Source organism: Rousettus aegyptiacus, unplaced genomic scaffold (genome assembly GCF_014176215.1).
Source record: "Rousettus aegyptiacus isolate mRouAeg1 unplaced genomic scaffold, mRouAeg1.p scaffold_m13_p_16, whole genome shotgun sequence".
In the NCBI taxonomy this organism is placed as follows: Eukaryota; Metazoa; Chordata; class Mammalia; order Chiroptera; family Pteropodidae; genus Rousettus; species Rousettus aegyptiacus.
This window is the reverse complement of record NW_023416291.1, coordinates 20,833,163-20,859,409: the sequence shown is the minus strand read 5'-3', so window position 1 is coordinate 20,859,409 and position 26,247 is coordinate 20,833,163. Positions and strand designations below refer to the sequence as shown.

The following is a 26,247-nucleotide window of genomic DNA, read 5'->3' as shown; positions in this document are numbered from 1 at the left end:
GGAAGGAGAAAAGGGCATTCTTTTTCTTTAATGTGCAAAAACTGTCTACCCATGATGTATGAGATTTGCTGGCCAGGAGCAAAACTGACATTTCACTGGCCTTGAGGTTGTTGTCGAAGCAATCATTTCAATCCCCATTTTGTAATACCTTTGAAACTAGAGTTTGAGAGTCTAAAAAAGGAAGAAAAACATTATCTGTTAGAAGCATAAAACCAGCTTCTCATCCTCCTCCGCAAAAAGGGGAGAAATAGGCCTGATCTACTTTCCAAGTAGGAACATTTTTGCAGTGCTAGAGAATTTAGTAGTGCTAAAAAGAAGGGAAAAACATTGGTTCTAATTTTGAAAGCTGACAGAGGGTATGTGTAGGAGGAAGAGAGATACTCACATCTGTTCATTACTTTCTCTTGCTTCCTCTCTCCATAACTCCTTCTTCTGCCAAACATTCTGATATTAGTTTTCTCTTCCTCACTCACTGAAATACATATATGACTGATACTCAGAAAAACACTTCTACACCAATATATAAATGACTCACATTGCACTGATATATCTATAAGGGTATTCATAATCCCAACCACTTGATGTAACATGTACAGCACTTTACACTGGAGATATGAAGATGAATTAGACATGGTTTCTGTCCTAAATAGTATATAACAACAAACCTTTACAGATAAACACTGAGTTGTAAGCCCAAAAGTACATATATACACATTTCTAATCCTACAAACATATAAGTACATGTATATCCACTACATGTGTACATACTGAAATATAAAAATAGAACTGCTCTTTCATAAACTTCACAAGTTATCATACTACTGATATTGAAATATTTGGGGGGGGGAGGATCTTCATTTTCCTGTTTTACCTTTGTCACTTTTCATCTCTTCAAATTCTAAAGTTGATTTCACTTTACAATTCTATTCTTTTCTTGTCTTTAAAAAAAATGACTTCTTTTTTTATGATTAGTTATTCCACATAGGAAAACTAAGAAAAGAGATAACTTGCCCAAGTTTAAAATAAGTAAAGTACCTTCTCAGGAATGAAATCTGTCTTTTTATACCTGACACAATGAAGACTTAATATTTATTCATTCATACTTTAATGATGTATTTCTCGTAATGGGTATTTTCAGCTCTTAAATATAAAATCATTCCATTCTTTTGTATTTACTGTAGGTATTTGAAGAAAGAAGAGCTCTGCTTGGAAAATGGGTAACCATTTTAAATATACTTCTACATTAGGTTATGTTATTATAGAGCCCAAAGAATTCGGTTTGGATAAAAGGCAATGAGTGATTGTTCATAATTTGGTACTTTCTGTATCGAAGTTCACTCAGGAAAACAGAAATGATACTGGTTATTTAACAGACATAATTAAATTTAATAAATTGAACTGGTTAAACAAATCCTGGAAAACAGAAAAGATAAAAAGGGAACACAGATACCCCCTCCCCAAAAAAAAGAAAGAAAGGAGAAATAGGATACCAATTTTTTTTTTACTTAACATTACTTGGGATTTTCATTGCAGGGATCAAATATTGGTTTTAAAGCTCAATCTATTATTAGAAATAAAGTCATTTAAAAAAACAATCTGGGAATTGTGAAGTAAGGTGTAATATGAAACCTATTCATCTTCTGTGGGAAAAAACTTATGCAATTAAACACTTCTTTCTTAGCAAAACAGAAAGTGGGCATATGTGTGACAAACAGAAGGAAAGAAAAAGAAACCTATTCAATGATAGACAATTTGAAACTATTTTATGTTTGGCCAAAGAATGTCATTTTTGCTCATACATTTGCATATGGTCTTTATGTGCAAATGTTTGAACAAAATGTTTTGTACAGTGACAAACAAAATAATTAAGAGAAACTGAAAAACTCTTCTCCTGTTCCATGCTACTACTGAATCCCTTACCTCTCAAATGTTCTCTGCCCTTCAATCCCTGTTAGAAAAGACAATTGCCTCCCAATCATCGGAATACAATAGAAGTATTATAGTTGAAAGAAAGCATCTCAAACTTTTTCTCAGCTTCTATGTAGTTAACAGAAATAATATTGATATTATAGAGAATTCGAAAAAAGAAGATAACATTACTTTTAACTTTAAAATTCAAAAGAGAAACTGGGAAAAATGTTTTGTAAATTGTATATAAAGAGCTCCTACGAATCAATAAGAAAAATATAAATACCCTTACAGAATTATGGGCTAATAAAACAATGAGAAACATACAAAAATATATAAATGGCCAATAAACAAAATATGCTTTATTTCACTAAAATTAGAGAAATACAAATTAAAACGATGAGATTCCCAACCCCACCTTTAGTCTATGTGGCAAAAATTTAAGAGCTAGATAATATCCAATGTTAAGTAAGGATTCACTGGGGAGTGGGAGGATATACTTACACACAGTCGGAGGCAATGTAAAATGATAAAGACTTTTAAAAGGCAATTTGACAGAATCTATTAAATTTTAAATGCAAATATCCTTCAAACCTATGAATCCACTTCTATTTATCTATGCTAGGGAAATAGTCACAGGAGACATGAAAAGACGTATTCAGGATATTGCAGTTTTTGGTTTTTGTTTTTGTTTCTGTGGGGTTTGTACTGGAAACACCTAAATTGTATCAATAATAAATTGAGTAAACAGATCATTGCATATCCATCCTACCATGAATGAATGAGAAAACACTATGCTCTGGAGTTCATTACGTATCAGACATTTATGGCTATATTTTGTTTGTTTTTTAAACTGCTGTGTAGTATTTCACAGGATGGATATACTCTAAGTCATCTGACTGCTTGCCTATTAATGGACATATGTGTATGTAAATGCATAGAAATACATGAACATCAAACTGAGAGCAGTGGTTATTTCTGGGGAATAAAGTGAGATTTGATAAGGAGGATTTTCATATTTAATTCTATATGTACCCATTTGAAACTTAAAACAGTTTAATTGTGAAATTAAGTTTTTGACACTAGGACTCACAAACTCAACCAGATTAAAATAATACAACCAATAAGCAGAAAATATCAAGCCCCCCTCTTTATCTTATACCTCACTCCCCCATGAGCTTTTCCTTGTCGTTCAATGTGAGATGAGTGGAACCTGATGGCTCTAGCAACTGTCCTCACTTCCTGGGCCTGCAGCAAAAATCCTTGCAATAACTACTCTGAAAATACGATTTTCACAATTCTACTGAGTCAAGAAACCCCTATTTAAAAGCATTAAAATAACTTTAACTATGTTATAAATATGATATGATATAATGTGAAAAACAAACTATGAAGCGAGGTACCATACATGAAACCAGGAGAGGAGAATGATTCTAGCTGCTCCCCAGTCTCACACATTGGATCCCTGGCTACTATGGCGTGGGTGTTTTTACCTGAGAGATGCTGGGAGAGATGCAGACTATTATCAAACTCCCGCACATTTGACTCTTCTGCGGATTATTTACTTTTTGTATTGTTCCTAGCATCTTTTAAATGTCAAAGGGATTTTCCCCAACTATTATGCATTCTTCTGAGTCATCCCATTCAATTGGTAGCAGTTCAAGGAATGTAAATTCATTTTCTATTAACCTACACAAACACAATTAGAAAGGAAAATCTCTCGAGGCAAAGAACACCTATCAAAGCCAAATTTAAATTACCTTTGATCATTTTAATTAGGATAATGAGAAACCAATGTAATTATCTTTTTAATCCCTAAAGAAAAATGTTTTAATGTTTGCTTTTATAGATTTCTTCAGCGTTTTATAATCCTAATGTTCTTCTATATTCATTTTAAATCACTCCTTTTTTAATATGAGCCCAATGAAGTAGATGAGCTAACCCCAATCAGTCTCGATGTATTTGCCATCCTTGTCAATGTACAAACAGTAATTTTATGCTTTTCCATTTGTTTGCATATATATTCTTTTCACATTGATTTAACACATATACTTATTATTTAAACTTCACCGTGATCATTTATAGTAATAGCTGCCATGCCTACAATGAGTCATGCAGTCTATTAGGAATTTTACGCATATATTCTTTTATTTACTCCCACAACAACCCTACAATGTGCATATAGTTATTCTTAATGTATAAATGAGGAAATTAAGGTTGAGAGAGCTTGTTAGTGGTGAAGCTGGGATTTAGTAGTTTATTTCTAATGAGTATTAGAAATAATAGAATATTGTCAGTAAGACTCCCAATAGTCTCATTCCCAAGTCCACCGTCAACATAATGCCACACTTTCTCTTTACCATGTTGATCTATTATAGTTAGTTTGCTTAGCTGATCCCCTACTGTTAGACATTTTGGTTTATTTCCGATTTCTTACAGTGACAGTAATATCTCAGGATTTTTTTTCTGTAATCATAATCATCCTGGGTCCCTGTGTAGCTCAGTTTCTACAGAGCTACCTAGCAGTAATTGAAAAAATAAATTCCAATTTTCATTTTGTGTCTCAAAGAAAAATAACAGAGGAGCCAATTTAAAACTCTTTAATACTTCTCAATCTCCTTCCTTCTTTCCTCAGTTCTCTCACGCTCTAGAGCTGCTCAGGCAATGGCTGTCTGAACTCCCAAACTCCCAACAAGCCAAAACCCCACAGCTTTTCTGTTTTCTCACACCTCCACATGGCTCTTTATCTTATAGATCAATGCATCTTCTTGGGCCTGATCCTTCACCTGGTCCTAGCCATTCTGTTCTAGCTTTGCTCTATTTGTTTTAATAATCCATCACAAAAGAAAGGAAGTCACCTTTTCTGGGATCTGAAGATATGGATTGTGTAGAAATATGGATAGGAGAAATCAGAAAACACTCACACATGAATACATTTTTTCTCATTTACATGTAAGTTAAGGATTTTGGTGTTTTTATTCATTTCGAAGTTTTTTCCCCCTCTTGACTTATAGTCTCCCAAGTGAGATTCCTGGGTCATTGAATAGTGAATAGTTTTAATCAAGAAGTATTCCTACTAATTAAGAAAATACATTGTATGACTATAATGAAGTTGATTTGTCGTAAGGCTTGTACACAATACATTTTTGCTTTATATGCCTTTTTAGGTAGTCAGTGTATTTTATGATCATAACTAAAGTTCATTATAAAATTCTGATTACTTTATAATAACTAATAAGTGCATTAGTATACAAAATACAAGTAGTCCCAAACTTCCCTGTTTAATGGGTTAAAGAAGAGAGGTTTGGACTCTGGTAACGTGGCTTATTCAGCTGGTAGATTTTCCCACAGAGCCTTTTCTTGGGTTTTGGCCAGCCCCCAAGTTCTTAATTTTGATCAATCACTAATCTTGGGACTGTTTTAGAATTATGTCTGAGGAAAATTGTGAAGTAAGCAAAGCTTTTGTTTGGCATGCCCCAGATTAGTTCGGTATCTACCTCCTTTCTCTGGCACTCTTCTTTTCCAGGTCCTGCTATCAACTTTTCCTCTCTGATCACATCATTTACATAGTGGGGCTTTGACTCAGTCAATATACTTCCCTTCTCAGGGATATTTGCATGTTACACCTTGTCTCCAACTATGAATGCAAAGGTTTGTTTCTGGTCTTGGAGTTTAGGACTGGTGAGCTAACATAGAAACTCTGGAGAGCTGCACAGGGGCCTTCTCTTGAAATTATATTTTATAAGTATATGTTTTCTCAGTTTATGGATATTGACAGCTCCCAGCTTAACTGTTCTTATATAATTGCAAGTTCTGAGGTCAAGTGCATGTCTGTGTACACACTCAGGTCTTGCACAGGCCAAAACATGTAAATGTGAGAAAGGACAGGTAGGTGGCAAAATATAGAATTTACTAATTAGGGAAAAGAAATACATGGTATTTATTAGGACTAAATTACTAAATTATCTATGTCATTCTTTTCATCATATGGAATCTCTGGTATCATACTAAACCTGAAGCTTTTTATTTTCTTTTGTTCCCTGCTTCCCCCGCCCCCAGTTTGACAAATGGACAGACTCTCAAAGGAAAAGAATCCTGATAGGCCTTTTGGAACGCTGCTCCCTGTCACAGCAAAAGTTCTGCTGTCGAAAGCTTCAGGAAAAAATTCCAGCAGAAGCTCTGGATTTTACTACCACGCTTCCAAGGGTGTTATCCTTATACATCTTTTCTTTCCTGGACCCCCGAAGCCTTTGTCGTTGTGCTCAGGTAAAAGGAAAGAAGCAGTGTAGGGCATTTTTTAAGGACAGCCTAGAAAACTCTGAAACTTGAGAGGGGTGAAAAAAGTACATATAGCAAGCCCTGTAATAAAGTCATTTCCTTTAACTTTGTTTCATTATAATGTTGATGAGATGTCCTAGGAACTTAACTTTTGTTTGTATCAATTAACCTATGGTAAAACTGCTTTCTATACTTTGTTTCAGTTAAAGTTGCAGAACCTATCAACATTAAGTGAGGATTTAACTGTTAACAAAGCCAAGAAATAGATGAGATAGTATGTTTAGTCTGTATAGTTTGGATTAACCCCATCTCCTTTGTGTCTAACTATATTTAGTGCACAAAAGCAGTGGTGGGGGGGGGAGTATAAGATATCATAACATACACAAAAATATATTAGCTAGTTTAGGGGGACAAACACACATAGAAGAAGTGGTTCATCAGCAGGGTAGTCTTATCTTGCACAGTATACCACTACGATGCAATCCTAAATTATATAGTATAGGCCATTTATAAATAGAAAAACTCAAATTAGGTGCTATGAAATATGTACAAAAATATATGAGACTGAAAGAGTTCAGAGTGAACAGATGTGTTCACGGAGGCTTTGGAAAAGGAGCCAACCATTATTTCCTTACATGTGATTCCATGGTGTGTTAAAGGGTAGTAAAAAATAAAACTTAAAGATATAAAACTGGTAATCATTTTGTTGAATCTTTTCACAGAGTCTAGTAACACCAGAAATTACCTGTTACTGTGCATTCATATATGTGTAGCATGTTAACTTTAGTTTTTAAATTTAAGAAAATAAATTCAATGAAAGATGAATTATTCAATAAATGGTGTTGAGACCATTGAACAGCTCTCTGAAAAAAATATCTAGTAGTATAAAAAATTGATATGACATCAAAGAAACCAGTAAAGTACTCAAAGAAAACATAGGAAAGGAGGCCTTGTGAATATTCTATAATACTTGGAAGCCTTAAAAGAAAATATACAATTTAAGATCTTACTTTATTCATTTTGTATATATGTATATCTGTATATATTAGATATATGTTTATAGTGTATATTTTATAAACAAGAATAAAGAAAGTTAGATTTTAAATTGACTATAAGAAATAAAATTTTCTCTATAGAAAAAAGCAAATAAATAAATCCAAATAGTAAATAGGGAAAATACATACTACCAACAAAGGGCTAATTCCCTTATTTTTTAAAGAAATCCTGTAAATCTATATTAAGAAGAAGAACAAATAACCAACAACCCAGCAGAAAAATGAGCAAAGGAAATGACCAAGTAGTTCATAGAAGGAAAGGTAGATGTTTTTAAAATGTGTAAGATGCTCAGCCTCATGATGTCATGCCATCTTTCATGATTCAGATTGACTGATTATATATATATATATTTATATATATATGATTATATATATATTTAATGATACTATTCTATATTGGTGAGGGTGTGAGGAAACAACAACTTTCATATATTATTGATAGGTAAATTGGTGTAACCACCGTAGAGAACAATTTAGGAATATTAACATTTTTGAATAAAGATGCCCTTTGACCTAGCAGTTTCACTTTCTGGAATTTGACCGTATACTTCAACATATGCAAAATTATGTCTGTGAAAGAATATTGCAACATTATTTGTAATAGCAAAGGTTCAGAAACAATGGAAGTGCCCACTATTAGGAGACTGGTTAAATAATTTGCAACAATCTCCAAGACATATCATCAGTGAAAAAAGCAAAGGTGCAGAACTCTCCTACCATTTTGGAAAGAAAGATAAGGAACACATACACATTTGTTAATATAGGCCTAGAGTGTTTTTGGAATGACACACAAGAAGCTGGTGACAGTGGTTATATCCAAGAAAGGAAATGACTGGTTAGAGGAAGACTGGGATCAGACAGACAGACAGACAGACTTTCGACTGTGTGCCCCTTTGTATCTTTGAATTAAGTATTAATATACACATATTACTTATTCCAAAAATGAAACAAAATTTTTAAAAGAATATAGCATTCTTAATGTCCAATAATAAGAGAATATTATAAGATGAATTATTATGCAGCTATTAGAAAATGTGGTTTGGAAGATTAGGATGCCTGTTGTATCTAAAATGAAGAAAGCATGATTTTAAACTGTATATAGTTTTCCAATTTTGTTTCACATATATATCTAAAAAAGAAAAAGAAAAGAACTCTAGTAGGTTGTTAATAATGGTAATCTCTGATTTGATGGAGTTATAGTATTGTTTTTCTTTAAACTTATCAGAATTTTCCTAGTTTTCTACAATAAGAATGTTGTCATCTAAGAGAAATGTTACTTGAAATAGCTAACCCTATCATCTATGCACACCATATGTCACTCTTACAAGATTTCAGCATTATATTTGTTCCCAGTACTGACTGTGAGGAAGACACAGGTAGTTGTTTTTTAGCTGTATGTAAAGTGAATAATAAATTTATTGCACTAAAATGAGCTTGAGCCACTGAAAAGATATGGGGAGTGCCTTATAGTTTTGAAAGCGATCTACCCTTTAATTCTCATTCCTGTCTACCTAAAACAAAACAAAAGAAAACAAAAAAACACTCCAAAAAGAAAAAACAAAACAAACAAAAACATCATCTACAATGGGGGGGGAAAATATTCCAACTTAAATACCCAAGTCTAAACAATATCTGAGGAAAAGAATGAGAATTGAAAATTTTTTCTCCCTATCCCTTTCCTCTAAAACCTCATCTCTCTACTGAGCTCCAGGTTAGTCAATGATAGTGGATTACAGTTGGTGTTGTTTCATTCTGGGTTTGAATAAAGCAGATGTGATTTCTGTTCCTGCCTGGGGGATTTGTTAGCTACTCTCACCTTTTTCCTCCTTCAAGCTCTTGAACCTTTTATTTCCTCCACTCGTGCCCTCCTCTGTCTTGCACGTCTCATCTTCAGCACATAAAACAATGCTAAACAGATTAGGAATTCAATACATGGTGAATGGAAGGAGGGAGGAAAAGAGGTGGTGGATAAATGAATTTATGTATAGCAAGGCCCATTATAGAGTGTTCGGTTTATTTATTTATTTTTGGTGTTCGCGTTATTAACTTATTGATTAATTAATGAAAAAGAGGCCAGTTTTCCAAGGATGAAATTTGGGTTTGAAAGTTGGACATCATCTTTGCACCTCTCATAGCTAAGACACAGAACCCCTAAGTCTCAACTTTACATATGAACTTTATCCTAGTTTCCAGCAAGACTTATTCAAAATGTGGACTAAATTATTGTAAGTACTGCTACACATAGGGTCACCTCCACTCTTTGCTGGATGTGTGAGACTGACCATTTTGAAAATGAAATGTACAGAACGAATACTTTGTGTGTTATGGAATCTTAAAGGCTACATAAGACACACCATAAAGTACCAGTATTTGTATTCTACGTATGAGATTTCTGTTTAGTTAAATCATAAGAATGGAGGGAAAATGCATACCATGAAATGAGCAAACAATGTGCAGACCTGAGTTTCTGTAACCTTTGTGTAATTTTCATATGAAATTCAGGAACCTTTAGGAAATTCCAAAGTCTATCTGAGCCTTGGTTTCCTTGTTTGCAATAGGAGAGTAATAATTTTACTTACCTCCTTAGGTTGCTATGAGGATGGTTAATAGATGCTCAATAAATATTAGTTGACTCTGACCCTAAGTCTGAATTTACCTTTTAAAGAAAATCCTCCTGCCTGAGTAGGAAGCACTTCTGGTAGGAGGTAACTATTTAAGCTGTGATTTAGAGGGGGAAAAAATGAAAAGATTATCTCAGGTCCATGGTAATAGCTCAAAATCCATAGAAAGTGAACATGTGTACTAAGTAGGTGTTTGTTTGTTTGTTTGTTTGTTTGCTTGCTTGTCATGTTTTTCCAGGTGAGCTGGCACTGGAAGAACTTAACTGAGCTGGATCAGCTCTGGATGCTCAAATGTTTACGGTTTAACTGGTACATCAGCTTCTCTCCAACTCCCTTTGAGCAGGGTATATGGAAGAAGCACTACATTCAAATGGTGAAAGAACTTCATGTTACCAAGCCTAAGGTAAATTTGGGCAAAAAGCAACAAACTTACAAACACCAGCTATTTGGGAATTCTAAAACTAAGACTAATCACACTTCACCTAGGGGAAGAGAGTTGGTTCAAAGGAAGTATACTATGACTTCAAAATTCTCCTTTTCTTAGAACTTGACTGCCATTTTCAAGATATCCATGTTACTTGAGAGCCCTCATGTGACAGTCCCAAACCACAGTTTCACCCAGGAGAGTAGGACTGTGGAGCACTTCACTCTGTCCGGGTCCTGGATGTTGTATCTCTGACTCACACACCAGACAGTTCTGATACTGGCACTCTGTGGGTAATGTCCAGTATTTGTTAGGTGTGGGTCATCAAATTTTACTTTACTAATTTAAATTTCTCTGATTCTTCCAGGTTGGCTGAACTTTAATTTTGTATCATTTATAAAGAAAAATTTTCCAGTAAAACAGTATTTAGGGAAGAGCATAATAGACATATTAAAGTTCTTTTTATGCTAGAAACTAGTAATGTAAAGCATTTATATATAGTCATAAAAAGTAAATAATACAAGAATATTTTTTCTAGGGGCTTTCTAGATGTTAGAACCAATGGTTATATTTATTCTTATAGTCACAGTTAATTAGATAACTTATGAGGAATTTTTATGAGCCTTTTCTCCATGGCGTGATCTATACATGTGTGGAGTTGTGCATCGTTTTGTACGATAAATGAGTTCCTGGAAAATTATGTGTAAATTAAAATTTTAAATGATTTTTAAAACCACAGGGGTACCATATTCTATGCAAAAGCTGCAGTGAATCCTTTTAAAATTGAAGAATCCTTTTGAAATATGAATAGTCAACTCCTAACTTGCTCATTTAGGTTTGGTTTTATTGTGTTTTATGAATCCATCTACATTTAATGCAGTACTTTAACTATGCATAATTAATATTGTTACAATTGCAATGATAAAGCTAGTCGTTCTGATTTCAGTAATTGGTGTACGCCATGAGAATTTCTTTAAAAAATTTTTTTAAACTCCAGTGATAGAAAAGTTATTTTAAAAATTACCATAGCTATAACTTCTTTTCTCAAAAGCTTTTTTTGACTCTCATTCTCTGTTGTGGGCAGGAATGGCGTTTAATAGCTGAAGCTTGGGCTGTTCTAGGGCAGAGGAGTAAAAGGTGATTAACCAACTTGTAGAATGAAGAGAGGTTTTGAGTATTATGTATAAAACTGACTTCAACGCTTTGTCTTCAGCAATAACTTTTTCCACAAAATATTCATAACTACATTTAAAAATAATGAATAGTTCTGAAGCAAGAAAATTTCTACCTCTTTGTTTAGTATTAAAATTCTGTATAAATTTTTTGTTATATTAAATTTGAATTTTCCTGTTAAATAAACAGAGCTAAACTAGAAAGACAAAGGTTAATAAAATCAAATAATAACCTTAAATTTATTAGTTAAAGAAAAAAAGTAGATCTAAGTCTATTTCATAGCCAGAAAGACCGAGGTTATAAAGCCATCTGAACTAAGGTTAACAAAATAATCTGACTAAGGTTTTAAAGTCGACTGTCATCACTACATATACTTGAATAATTTGTGTAATTCCCCGTGAGGTTGCTCCAATGACGCAGAACACAGGCAGCCACTACACATAGAGTAGAGCGTAATCTACCTTCCCTCAAACACCATCACCATCCCCCTTTCCACAAACCTGTACCTGGCATGAAAGCGTTCTATGAACAGATGGTAGTGGTTAATACTAGTTACCCCAACCTTAAATGAGAGAGCTGGACCAGAATGATTTTTATAACTGTAAGGCTACACTGTATACTCCAAAAAACATATTTCAAAAAGATGTCATCTAGGGGAAAAAAAGTAAGTTAAAACCAAAGTAATAGAAGAAAGAAATAATAGAGCTGAGATCAATGAAATTGAAAATGGTTAAACAATAGAGAAAATCAATGAAACACCAAAGCTGCTTCTTTGAGAACATAAATAAAATTGATATGTTTCTAGTGAAACTGATCCAGGAAAAAAAGAGAGAAAACCCAATTACTAGTAACAGGTAAATTGGGTTTTCACTAACCGGTTAGTGAAATGAATAATTTCACTATGAATAATTCCTTGTCCCTGAATTAAACAACCTGGATGAAATGGACAACCACAAATTACCAAAAGTCTCAATAATAAATGGAAAACGGGAATAAATCTTTATCAATTTAAAAATTGAATTATTAATTTTAAAAATTGAATTCTTAATTTTAATGCTTTTCACAAAACTCCAGATCCAGATAAATTCATTGTTGAATTCTATCACACATTTAAGGAAGAAATACAAATTCTATATAAACCCTTTCAGAAAATATAGGAAGAAGGAGCACTTTCCAACTCATTATCTTTATACCAAAACCAGATAAAGATTTTACCAGAGTCTGTGGCCATACTACCCTAAATAAGCCCGATCCCGTCTGGTCTCGGTCAGGCCTGGCTAGTACTTGGATGGGAGACCACCTAGGAAAACCAGGTGCTGTAGGCCTAAAAACTAAGGGGTTGTAAACTGACAAAAGTTCTTGCAATCTTTGAGGTCAACCAAGGGTTGCATCGCCTAAAAAAAAAAAAAGATTTTATGAGAAAACAAAAGCAAAACCACAGACCAATGTCCTTCATGAACGCAGACATAAAAATCCTTTTAAAAATATTAGCAAATTAAATCCAATACTATATATATAAAAAAAAGAATAACACATGATGAACAAGTGGAATGTATTCAAGGAGAATAAGGTTGGAATAATATTCAAAACTCAATGTAATTCACAGAATAAAAGAGAAAATATGTGTGATGATTTCAGTATATAAACAAGCATTTAACAAAAAACCAACATTCATTCATGATTTCTTAAATTCTCAAAATGACTTTAGGTAAACAAAAATTTTGTTTACATAATACAGAAAAGTCATCACAGTTTTTATTACCTGTTAAAGTGTCAACCATTTCATAATTTTCATTCAGAATTAATGATGTTTATATATAATTACTAGCATTTATGCCTGAATTTCCCTCTGTAATTAATTTTAATTATCATATATTATTTATTCCCAGTGGTATTAAACTAGACCTCCTCCAGCAAAAGCAGACTTCATGTAGTATAAGCTCAGAGAAATAAATGTTCATTCTAAATGAGACCTGCACAAAATAGTGAATACTAAACCAATAAATAGTAAGCTATTAGTTATATAAATATAAAATGTCTTCTTAATCTACCAGCTTATAATCATTCATGAAATAAGTAAAAAAATTTTAAAAACTGTTATGTGCTGGGTGCTAAGAGTATAATGATCCTAACCATTAGAGCCTACTCTAGTGGCCTAGGACACAAACAAATAGTTACAATGCTGAATATTAAGTGCTATCCTGCAATAGAGATTTATACAAAGAGCAATTGAAACGAGGAAAAGAAACTGATTCTGCTAGGAGGGACTGGGGAATGTCTTAATTTTCACAAGCAATTCAAGCAAACCAATTCACCAAGCAGAGCTTCCCTAATCTCCTTAAGAACAAAAAGTAAGCCTTTAATGGCGTCTCAACATTCCAATACCATTTCCCTTAAGCTACAACCACATAAAAACCTCATGAATTTCACATCTAAAGAATAGACTTTGAATATGGGAAAGTAAAGGAAAAGTATTCGAGGGGGAAGGGGGCTCAGATGAAGTTTCAATAATTGATAAATCTGTAATCTACCCCTATGTAACTTGAAATTGTCTCCATGGGGTAATGAGGGCTGGAGTACTCTTTACTTTTTGAATGTATACATTTTTATGGATAAATTAATTGCAATTGTGGAAAAACTATACAATGATGCAGTAGAGAGTTTCGGTGTGTGGACTTAAAAAACAAGTCAGTCCTGGATTCGAATTCTACCCTGTGTCTTACTTACTATTTCTTTAGTAGTGGGCCAATTATTGGTTTATCCTTTCTTCAGTTTCCTCTCTTATAAAACGGGAGTAGTAATGATTACTTCTTAGAGTTATCATAAAGGTTAAATAAAATAATGCATGAAAACTGGGACAGTGTCTGGCACTAGCAGGTACTCCTGGGTTGGTGGCTGCTGTAATTATTGTCACCATTATCATTGCCATCGTGGTGATGATGATGGTGATGATTTTCTTTGTTTTGTTGTTATTACTACAGTGTGTTAAGAAGAGAGATCATAAATTTTCTTCTTCCAGACACCTCCCAAAAATGGGCTTGTGATTGCTGATGTTCAACCAGTTCCAGGCAGTTCTCCAGAGGGAAAACAGTCTCCTTCATCAGCTTTCCGATCCTCTTCCTCTTTAAGAAAGAAGAATCACCCCGGAGAGAAAGAACTCCCACCCTGGCGGTCCTCCGACAAGCATCCAACCGATATTATTCGCTTCAATTACCTGGACAACTGTGACCCCTTCGAGCCAATCTGGCAAGGGTGAGAAGCTCCATGCCCTTCTACACTTTGTTTTTAGAAACAGTTTGTTGGTTCTTCAACACATGAAAAGATGAAAATAGAACTTACTGTGAAAAACAAATGCTTTTTTACACATAGAAGCAAAAAGCAATTGAAAAGCAAAGAAGCCATTGTTGGCAAATTTGCCCTGTTTGTTAGGATTTGTTTGCATTTGTAGTTGTAATGATTTAACATTACAGATTTTTTTTTTTTTAATATTGTAATATCTTAGAGTCAGGCACCATAGGGTTCATTCTAGTCTTTTCTGTTCTTGCACCTCCCTTCTCTGACAATGAGAAACCTAGCTCTCACATGTATTTATTGTTTACTACACATAGATTATATATTAGATATTATACATTATACAATTGGCCCTTGAAAAACACAGGCAGTAAGGGCGCCAATCCCTGCATAGTCAAAAATGCACATGTAACTTTTGACTCCCCCAAAACTTAACTGCAGCCCACTCTTCGCATCCATGGGTTCAACCAACTGCAGATGGAAAAGTGTTTTCCTTTTGTGGTTGGGAATCCATGGTTGGGAATTGGAAAATAACTGTTTTTGATCCACAGTTAGTTGAATCCATGGATAATGAACCCATGGGTTCATTGAAAAAAATCTGTATATAGGTAGACCCGTGCTGTTCAAACCCCTGTTATTCAAGAGTCAACTGTATATACATATATAATTTTGTATAAAAATTGTGTTGTGAATTATATAATATATATAAACACACGTGCATACAGAATATAAATTTACTTACAAATTCTGAAAGTAATATACCATACCATTATTAAAGTAAGTCTACTAACTGGAATTCAATATTCATTTATGGTTCTTTTTTGCCTTTAGTCTGAGGGTCTATACTTATAATGCTGTGTTCAAAATTTACGTGTTTTTTTTTTTTTCAAATATCTTCTTCAGCGTGGGTATGTTACATGGTTCTAAAGTTAAAACTTATAAAGGTATACAAACATGTACGAAAGGTTTACTTAGAGAAGTACCACCCCCTCTCTTCCCCTCTACCCCCACCTTGTCATTTTTTCCACCTCATTCCCACTAACACATCTCATTACTTCCTGTTTTGTTTTGTTTTTTGTTTTATTGTTGCCTTTTACACAAAGTTACAAGAGATATAATGTTTTAACTATCTTATTGGCAAAAACTTTAAAGTTTGACACTATATTCTGTTGGTGAGGCTGTGGGCAAATAGGTACCCCTCCTACATTGCTGGTAGGAATATCCATTGGCACAAACTTTATGGAGAGAAATTTGACAATACCAAGAAAAAGATCAAATGTATTTACATTTTGACCCAGCCATCCCATTTCTAGGAATCAATGTTGAAAATACCAAAAGTACATCTGCACGAGGATATTTATTGCAGCATTGTTTATGATTTTTAAATATTGGAAATAACTGCTCATATATAGGAAAGTGTGTGTTGAATTAACTACACGTGGTCCATTCACATAATGCAATACTAGGCAACTGTAAACATGAGTGAGGATGATCTCTGTATGAGGAAGGACTGAAAAGGAGTGATTTCCAGGGTACATTGTTAAGTGACAAAAGCAAATTGCACAAAAGTATCTATAGCATGCCACCCATTGTATAAAAAGAAAGGAATGTAAGAAAATCTACATCTGTATCTGTGTATACATAATGTATCTATTCATTTATTAACACACACATACACACAAAGAATAAACAAGAAGTTAATAAAATCAATTTTGAAATATTTGAATATATTTCAGCGGATTAACATCAAGGCAATATAGGCTAGTGACAGTGTATACGCTCTGGAGCCGTACTGCTTGTGTTCAAATCCAGGCTCCCATACTTCTAGCCGTATGACCCTGCGGAGTCTCTTAACCTCTCTGTGCCTCAGTTTCCACATCTATAAAATGGCAGTAATGGTAATACCAAAGTTATAGAGTCACTGTGAGGATTAATATTTGTGACATGCTTATCATAGATCTAGCCACATAGCAAGTAAGCACTTCTTTTGTAGAATGGTTCCGAAAATTATATTATTTGGCTCATAAGAGAAAGTGGAATCCCAGAAGCCTTGATGACTTGGGGATATTGAGATTATGTGTGTTTCCAGGACCATTGCAGTCCCATTTGAGGTGAGGTGAGGTGAGAGTGGTAACCCTCATGAAGCAGAAGTTGAGCTCTATGAGGGCACAGACCATGCCTGACTCATCTTTACATCGCCAGTGGCTAACATTACAATACTCATTAAATGCTTGATTTTGAAAAAGTGTTCCCATTAATTCATGAACTTAAAATTCATTGAGTTATATTAGAAAAACTCCAGTCAACGGCCATGCCACCCTGAATGTCTCCAATCTTGTCTGATCTTGGAAGATAAGCAGGGCCAAACCTGGTTGGTACTTGGATGGGAGACCACCTAGGAATACCAGGTGCTGTAGGCGTTAAAAAAAAAGAAAGAAAAAGAAAAAGAAAAAGTCTAATTAGTTTGCTGATAATTTAGAAAGTACTGGGGGTGGAAAATGAGGTATAAAACTGTTTAAAATAAATACTATGATTTACATTAATAATGGGTGGAGGTAAAAAAATGTATAAATTGTCTATACATATATGGAATATATACAAAAAACTGATACTATCATTTGCCTTTGAGGAAGAGAGCTGTAAGTTGGAGACAAAGATAGAAAAGTTTTCACTGTATATATCCTTTTGAACTCTTGACTTTTGAATCACTACAAATGTATTGACTATGTATTGATCAATGTATATCTGGGGATTGTATTTAAGAGTTTGAATGTGGCCCTTAGTCTGGTTGGTAAATGAGAGAGAGGTAAACTTAGATACTAGGCATATGAATGGTACATTAATATAAAATAAATTCAATCTCCTGAGTTTTCTGTGAGACTTAAATACTATTTAGTAAAGACAATAACTACATTAAACAACGTCCTGAACTCCCCCAATTAAAAGGCAGAGGTTATCAGGATGGGTAAAAAGTCAAGAGGCTACTGTATGCTTTTTACAAGCAACATACCTCAAATATAATGACACAGATAGGTTTAAAGACAAAGTGATGAAAAAAGATGTACCATGCAAAGAGTAAGCGTAAGAAGGCTAGAATGACCATTAATATCAGATAAAATAGACATCGAGAAAAAGAATATTACCAAAGATAAAGAGGGGCATTTTATGGTAAGTCAGGGATCAACTAAACAGAAAGACAAAACTGTTACAAATGCATATGTACCCAATTACCAAGCCTCAAAATACGTAAGGCAAAAACTGATAGATCTAAAGAATAGAAAATTCCACAAACACATTTGTTTTTCAAGTGTATGTGTACACTTTGGTGAATGTGTACATTCACCAAAATAGACCAGATGTCTGGACTCTTCAAAGAGTCAGTGTCATGGGAACAAAAAGAAAAAAGAGGTGGAGAAAATGTTCTAGAACATAAGAGATATAATAAGCAAATGTAGTTTGAATCTAGATGGGATTTGGTTCAGAAGAGAAAGTTATAATAAGCATTCTTAGGATAATTGAAGAAATTTGATATGGACTGGGTATTAAATGATTAAAAAAAAAATGCTATTCATTTCCTAAGGTACAATGATACTAGTGTGGTTAGGTTGGTAAACATCTTTATCCTGGGAGATGAGTGCTGAAGTATTTAGGGGTGAAATGCCTACAATTTACTTTCTTATGGTGTGGCATATATAAATGCTGTGTATATATATATGTGTGTGTGTGTGTGTGTGTATCTATGTATATAAGAGATAAAGCAAAAATAGCAAAATGTTATCAATTGTTGACTCTAGTTAGAGAATGTATAGGTAATCACTATACTATTCTTTCAACTATTCTGTATGTTTGAAACTTCTTAGTTAAAAGTTGAGGGAAATTTTTGAAAGTTAAGCAGCAAGAAATATTGTGACAAAGCTGATTTTTTAAAATAAAACTTTTTATAATGGAAATTCAAATATATATAAAAATAGAGAGACTAGAACTTCTTGTGACCATCATCAATTAACAGGTTTCAACTCGTGACCACTCTGGTTTCATTTACCCCTCACCCCAGGTTACCTCTGAGACAAATCCAAATGTCATACCATTTCATTCTTATATATTTCAATGCATATCCTTAAAAGATAGATTCTGTCTAAAAAATTATAACTTGGTACTACATCACATCTAAATCAACAAATGATTTCCTAGTATAATCAATCACATATTGAAGGAGTCTTCAGGTTTCCTTGAATGTCTCATAAGTGGCTGATATTTTTAAACAGTTGGTTTGTTTAGTCAGGTTCCAAATAAGGTCTACATATTGCATTTGGTCCATGAGTCACTTATGTCTTATTTATTTATTTATTTATTTATTTATTTATTTATTTATTTATTTATTTTTATCCATAGGTTTCCTCTCTTTCCTCCCTTTCTTCCTTCCTTTCTTTCTCTTGCAGTTTCTTTGCGATAGAAATCAGGCTATTTATCCTGTAGAGCTTCTCACCGTCTGAATTTTGCCGATGGTACTCTCAGAATGCAGCTTAACACGTTTCGCTGCCTCCTGCACTTGGCCATACTGGCGGTGAGATCTAGAGGCTTGAGCATATTATGATCATGTACTCCCGTCATGAGGCACATATTTCTGGTTGTCTCTCTTTTTGTGTTGTTAGTGGCCATTGATGATCATTGCATAGATCCATTATTTTAGGCAATTTTTTCTGGAAAGGGCCAGACAGCAAATACGTTAGGCTTTGTAGGACATGGCTCCATCACAGCTGCTCAGCTCTGCCACTGCAGCCTGAAAATAGCCATAGACAATATGCAGAAAATAAGCTTGACTATGTTCCAATGAAACTTTATTTACAAAAACAGTCATCAGGCTACAGTTGACCTCTGGGCTATGGTTTGCTGACCCCTACTTTATCCTGATATATGGGTGTTTTGGTTTTTTTTTTAGAAAACAAATACTAATACTAAACAAATACTAATACTAATACTAAAAAAGGATTACTGAAAAACAGTGTAAGATTCCTTCACCTATGTTTTTGTTCTTAGGATATATCCTGTTAAGAATATTCAGACAAATTACCGTGTTAAAGTCCCATGAAGTAATTCTGTGTGTGCTAATGCCACCAACTCCATAGACAAGATAATTTGTTTCATTTTCTTTTTAGACTTTAGAGATTTTATTTCTTTGTTTCATTTTATAATTTTGAGAAAAACTGAGATGATCCCAAAGTCAAATATATAAAACAAAGCATATTTGGAGAAGTTCATTCCTATCCCTCCCTATTGTTCCTTGTATCTGATTGGATCACATGGAAATTTTACTTATAGGTAACCATTTTTCAAAATTTTATGGCATAGTCCTTCCATTTTAAAAAAAAATAAGCAAATACATACACGCACACACTTTTTTCGAAATAAATAGTAGCATACGACACATATCACTTGATTCACTTTTCTTTTTTTCTTGTAACAGTATATCCTGGAGATCACTCCACAGTCATATATAGACATGTTCTGCCTTCCTTTTTATAGCTTGTAATACTTCATGTGTTTATGTGCCAGAGTTTATTCAACCAGTTCTCTATTGATAGACATTTGGCTTGTTTCCAGTTGAGTGAAGACTATCTTTTAAAACACAGGAACAACAAAATCAAATGGACAAAGTTTTAAAATGATTATTTGTAATTTTTCCAATGTTTTCCAATTTATAGAAGAAGGAAAAGACATGAAATGACCCCAGATGCTAGCCGACAGTCACATGATAAGAAAAATAAATCGCAGGACAGATCTAAGCTAAGAAAAGCACAGTCACTGGTGAGTATTGCTTACAAAAGATTACCCATCATAACATTAATGAAAATCGCTGGGTCTCTAACTCTAGTGCAAAACTGAATTTGTATTTTTAATCAGAATCTTTAAGTGGTGTTTTAAATCCTGGTCTCTGATACTGACTGACAAGCTGTATGACTTTGAAGATAGCCTTTATTTAATCTCTCTGTTTTATCATCTCTTTAAAAAAAAAAAAAAGCCTAGATGAACTGATGAGTATGAATCTGCTTTGAAGATTATGCAATATAAAGGGAACGTTATTGTCATTTGGTTCTTCTGCTATGAGTCCTTTGGGGTGGGGAGAGAGGGCCTATAGACATTTCTCTACAGAAATTACTATAGAGCAAAGGTTCCACTGACCTAAGAAAAAGGTGTGCTTTCCATAGCTTTCCTGCTGCCAGTGGAGCATGATTATAAAAGTGCATTCATTTCAAGTAACTTCAGAAAAAGCGAATTAAGAACTTTTCTTTCCCTAATGAAAAACAGCGAATTGAATACCTAATAAAGTCAGTGATCGTAACTAGGGAACATCATCATTCCAAAGCAGAGTTTTCCAGATCGTGGTTCTGTACCCCCTGTGGATCCCTTTCAGCACATATGAGAGTCTTTGGAGCCAAGTAGAAGGGAATAAGAGTGGAATAAAAAGTTCATATTTGTAATAAAGACTTAGAAAAAAGCTGAGGATACATACTCAAGGAAAATTAATATAAAATGGATGTCAATTGGGAGAAGAATAAGCATGTACTCATGAATAAATCACTTTTATTGCTCTGCTTTAAAGGCCTATTTCTTTCTGTTCGAATGTATTTTCAAGTGTTATATTTTTAAAAAGAGAGAGAGAGAGATGAGCTTTTTAAAATAGGGCAGTTTGTATTCTGAGGGGCCAATTTCGTTGGACCAAATGAGGCTTATCACAGACAGATGTACAAATGCCCAAGGGAATGGGGAAGCTTAAAGCAGAGCAGTAAAATTGTCAGTGAAAACCATTAATTGAGAAAAATAACTTTATGGAACTTATCACACAGGCCATTCAGGCATGCTTCTGCCTGGTTTCCTGGCCCCTCCTAGACCAGGAGTAGAAGAGAAATGGGAGGGGGGGGCAGCAGGAGAACAGGGAATTGAAGAACAATAAAAGTTGATGGTGATGTATGCTTGCACATTATCAGCATAGTCAAACAAATCTCCAGCTTAAGAAAGGAAACAACAACAATAACAAAATCAAAGGCAAAACAGAAGTCTTTACCACAGGCTTTTGACATTAAGTATCTGTCAACATACAAGCAGGGCTTGCTTAAGTGAAAATATTTGTTATAAATTAAAAACTTAAAAAGTGCTAATTAAAGCTGAAAGGGAAACCAGGGCAACTTAAACAATGATAGAGAACAGTTAAGCTATTAATAAATGAAATATGTGATTATATTGATTTACTTGTATTGTTTATGTAAATATACTAATTACAATCACTATTTATGCTTAGTAGTTTTGCTAAGGAGCATAAGGCATAACTAAACTCTCCAAAAGTATGCGATGATCTCTGACTTGGTGACAATCCCTATAACTGGCTGTTTGGGCCACAGGGTGCATGTTGGCTGAGGCCCCCTCTCCATGAAGTGGCAGTTTGCCCTCAGTGTAGGCCACATACCTCCTAGGAAATAAGCAACCACTTAAATGATGCAAGATGATTGAAAAAAATGAAGAAAACGCTAGAGAGAAGAGGAAACGGGGTATTGAGGAAACTCAATTAGGGGACATAAGGAGAGTAGCGAATGAATAGAACTCTGACAACTGAAGTTGTAGCGTTTGCTAGACACAGCGAGTTGCAATTGTAATGGGGAAAATTACATATTCATTTGATAGGAAGTTCTTGCATCATTTGGACAGGTTTATTTGGGAAGATTTCAGGAGGAACTAGAGAAACAAGAGAGCAGGTAGAAAAGTAGAAAGAGTATTCCTTAGGCCATCTCTCCAAGGCTGTAGCTATCAGGCCACTGAGACCATCTTCACTCTTTGCCTGTCATGACTTAGAGCCTTCAAATATGAGAGTTCTCTCTGAAAAGAAAAACATTCTTAGGGAAACAGTGTCAAATCCGCATATATTGCTGTGAGCTTGTATGTTTTTTATTATTGAATAGGTTTGGGTTTTCAGATCCCACCCCTGAAGAATACATGATTTCCTCTTAGTTTTTCAATTCTAGTGCTGCTACCTCATTACAGATACTATATTTAGCCACCTTTTGGTGTGACTCATTGATGGAAGATGGGACTAAAGCCTCAATCTAATCACTAATGCTTTACAGTTTTGAAGATTGTTCATTAAAATTATATAAATATCAAGAAATGCCCATACTATTAGTTATAATGAAATTCCATTACAGAACAAAGCAAGTTAAAAATATAAACACCAGAGTACAGCCAGGTACCATTTTAATTAAACTCCAGAGGTTTTCCCGTCTTATGTAAAGACATGGGGGGAAAAAAAAAAAAAAACCTTTTTAAAAAAATCTTGACAGCTGGCCTCCTCTTTGGGAAGGGTGAGGAGGGAGCTGTCTCCTTTGTGGAAAGCCCTTGATGAGCTTTTAGAGAGAGATGACACCTTGAGGGCTTGGATGCTAAGGGGCACCTCCACCTGAGAGGAGGGGAAACCTGCTCTGCTGGGGATTAGAGAGAGTTTGTTGTTTCTGCTCCTGCAAGGGAAAGGGAGGAGGAGCGGAGGGGGGACAGGGAGGAAAGAGGAGAGAGAAGCCGGCCAGGTGGAGAGAAGCTGAGATGAGGCGGGCGAGGGAGGCCAGGAATGTGGGAGACGGCAGCGCAGCCGTCCCAGCAGATGTGTTTGCCGTCGTTGGGAAGTGAACCCCACCTTCCACCTCTACAGCAAATCCTGCCCGATTTACACACGGAAACACGATGTCTGATATCTTGTAGGCCAAGAAAATGAAAGTCTCCTAGGTCAATTCACAAAAACCCAGGGAGCGTGAGCTTCGGACTTTCCAAGCTCTGGAACTAGACTCAGAAGACCTCAACTGACATCTTGTTTCATGTTCTTTTTTTCTTTTTTTTTCGTACCAAGTTATTTATAAAAACAAATACCTTTGGTCTCACACTGAACTTTGGCTTGGAGGCTGGAAGTCCTCACTTTCTAGGTTCTGATTTAGGCACAGATTTCAAAAAGCTTGCTGTTTCGGGGCATTCACTGTAACAGTACAGTAACAAAAGGCTTTAATTACCTGCTTACTCTAATAGCTTTAGATAAGACCTTATCTTTTCCTGGGCCCTGCTGATTCCAGCCTATGCAGTTATCTTCCACACCTCTTTCCTAGATCACTTGATTCTTAGTGTCCTGATTATTTTAAATGCTTCTTTAATCTTTTTTACTGTATTTTTCTCTCCGAGTCAAACGGGAGGGAAAAGGAAGAGACTCTAAAGTAATTCCTGGTTCCTGGCATGGAAAGAATGATGATTTCAGAATCAGGAGACCCAGGTGTCTAGCCTCAGCACCGCCATTAACTTAGCAGCCATTCAACGTCTTTGAGTTTTCATTTTCCGATGTATAAAATGAGAGTTTGGATTCCAACATCTTTCAGGTTCATTCCAGGTAGCAGTCTGACTCGACAGACCCCACAGCTTCCTACTGTATCCACTCCCCTCTCTCCTGATACCTGAGGGACACAGGCATGACTAAAGTGACTTTACGCAGAATAACCAAAAGAATCCATTATATTTATGAATCCTAATTATAAACCAATAAAAACTGGTTTCTGTCTCTCATCTTTTCCTTGAACTTCAGAAAATATAAGTAATGAGAAGAATTCACAAAACAAAGTTTATGCAGTGGTCTCCTTGCAGGTAATCTTCAACAGATTTCTTTCAGTTCCGATGAACTCCCCAGGTGTTTGTTTTATCGTGTTTGTTTGGTTTGGATGCGTGGAATTGAAAATATCTATAGGAGAGATTTTTAATTATTTAGTTCAATCAATGAAATTCCTAAGAATCCCTTAGAAAGTAATAAGAAAGAATATGGGCTTTACAGTTGGAAAAGCCTGTTTAGTTTTTTTTGTTTTTGTTTTTGTTTTTTTTTTTACTAAATGGTGAGGCTTTGGATAAGTTACTTAACGTCTCTGAGCCTCCATTTCTTCATCTGTAAAATGGGAATGATGATACCTCCCTTGCAGGATTGCTGTCAGGACTAACTGCCATGTATGTATTAGGCACAATTCATGTTCGTGTTCTCCCCCATTAAATACCATCTGACTTTCTCTTTGCCGATCAGAAGAGCATGGATTTGGGACTTAAACAGCCTGGGTTCATTGCCTGATACCACAATTTTCGTAGCTCACTGTTTGGCCAAGTTATTAACATCTCAGAGGCTCTGCTTCTCATCTGTAGAATGGAGTTAGTAATAACATTGACCTCACAGGGTTAGGAGGTGGATGTAAAGCATTTAGCACAGTGCCTAGCTCAACGGAAGTGTTCAGTAAAGAGTAGCTAGTAGGGGTAATGACAGCAGTAGCCACAGCCAAAATCACACCAAATCACAGTCTGGGATCGCAAGGAAAGATGAGGCAGTGCTGATGGCAAGCAGCTGCCGAGAGGCTGATAAGGGGTCAGCCAGGCAGCCAGGAGGCTCCAGCCTGTGAAATAAGCTTCTCTTTCCTGCTGTTACCTTTACTACCCCCAGTTTTCTCTATCTTCCCCCTTCGTCTTTCCTTTCTCTCAGAGTTTCCACTGTGTTGCATCTATAGCTGTGTGAAATGTAAGCCTCATGTGTTCCTTTCCTGCATGGCCTCCCTACCGTCTTATGTCTGTGCACATGCTCACGCTTTCATTCCTCATTAATGTTGGGTTTTTCAGTCCACTCTTCTAGATTGAACAGTGTGTCGAACTCGGCACCCTCGGTTCTGTGCCGTGTGCATGCCGCTGGTTACTAACTGCAATCTTGGTTCTTAATTTTTGATACCTCAGAGAAGAAAGGCCTAATTGCTAAGAATCCTGGGGGCAAAATGAACTCTCAAGAAGGACCCCACTTAGAGTCTTCGCATCTCTCCTTTGTCTCTAAAAGAGCATGGCTAACTTGTTTTGTCTTGCTGCCTCTTGTTTCATCATGTTTCGCGTAATAAATTACCCTGGCATTTCTAATAGAAGCGATTCTACCTGCTTTTCTTTCACTGACCATTTGGACTGGGGCCAAATGGCTACTTGTTTTTATTTAAGAGTAAAATACAAAATATTTGACACAAATAGGCTTCTCTTCAGGATCTAGCAGAAGACAAGAACTTTGTTTACAAGTTATGTAATAGTATTATTTATATACATATTGTGGCAGATGTTTTAATCGCTATTACTCCTGGAGTTTAAAATATAACAACCGTTTGAACTTGATGGCCTATGAACATTTTGCAACACGTCCCTACCTGATTGTACGCACTTGGGAGACTGAATGGTGCCATCACACAGTTTTGGATTTAAATTTCAAAATTGGCTAGAGTTGCCTTGCCTTCCTCTGGGGCTGACAGTTTTCCCCTAAGATTACTTAAAAGATAATTCAAGAATAAGGGCCTGTAGCTTCTTTAAAACCGTGTTGATTATTTCTCCCTAACACCTCACCTCTGTGTCTCACAGAATCAGAATGAGCTCAGAGAAAAAGGGAGCACCCTCTCAGGGGCGCGGACCTACGCAGGGG

General features: G+C 35.2%; 1 protein-coding gene and 1 pseudogene across 5 annotated transcripts in view; both read left to right on the top strand.

The window, feature by feature from the left end:
- The window catches only part of FBXO16 (F-box protein 16), a 45,585-nt gene that overhangs the window by 13,779 nt on the left and 5,559 nt on the right, over positions 1-26,247 (top strand). For all 5 annotated transcript variants that reach the window (XM_036233580.1, XM_036233581.1, XM_016144665.2 and 2 more), the window contains 5 exons: positions 1,182-1,217; positions 5,968-6,174; positions 10,101-10,265; positions 14,479-14,711; positions 20,453-20,555. In XM_036233580.1, coding sequence (XP_036089473.1) covers positions 1,182-1,217; positions 5,968-6,174; positions 10,101-10,265; positions 14,479-14,711; positions 20,453-20,555 — 744 coding nt within the window. The remainder of the gene's footprint in view (positions 1-1,181; positions 1,218-5,967; positions 6,175-10,100; positions 10,266-14,478; positions 14,712-20,452; positions 20,556-26,247) is intronic.
- LOC118612743 lies at positions 17,052-17,170 on the top strand (annotated as a pseudogene).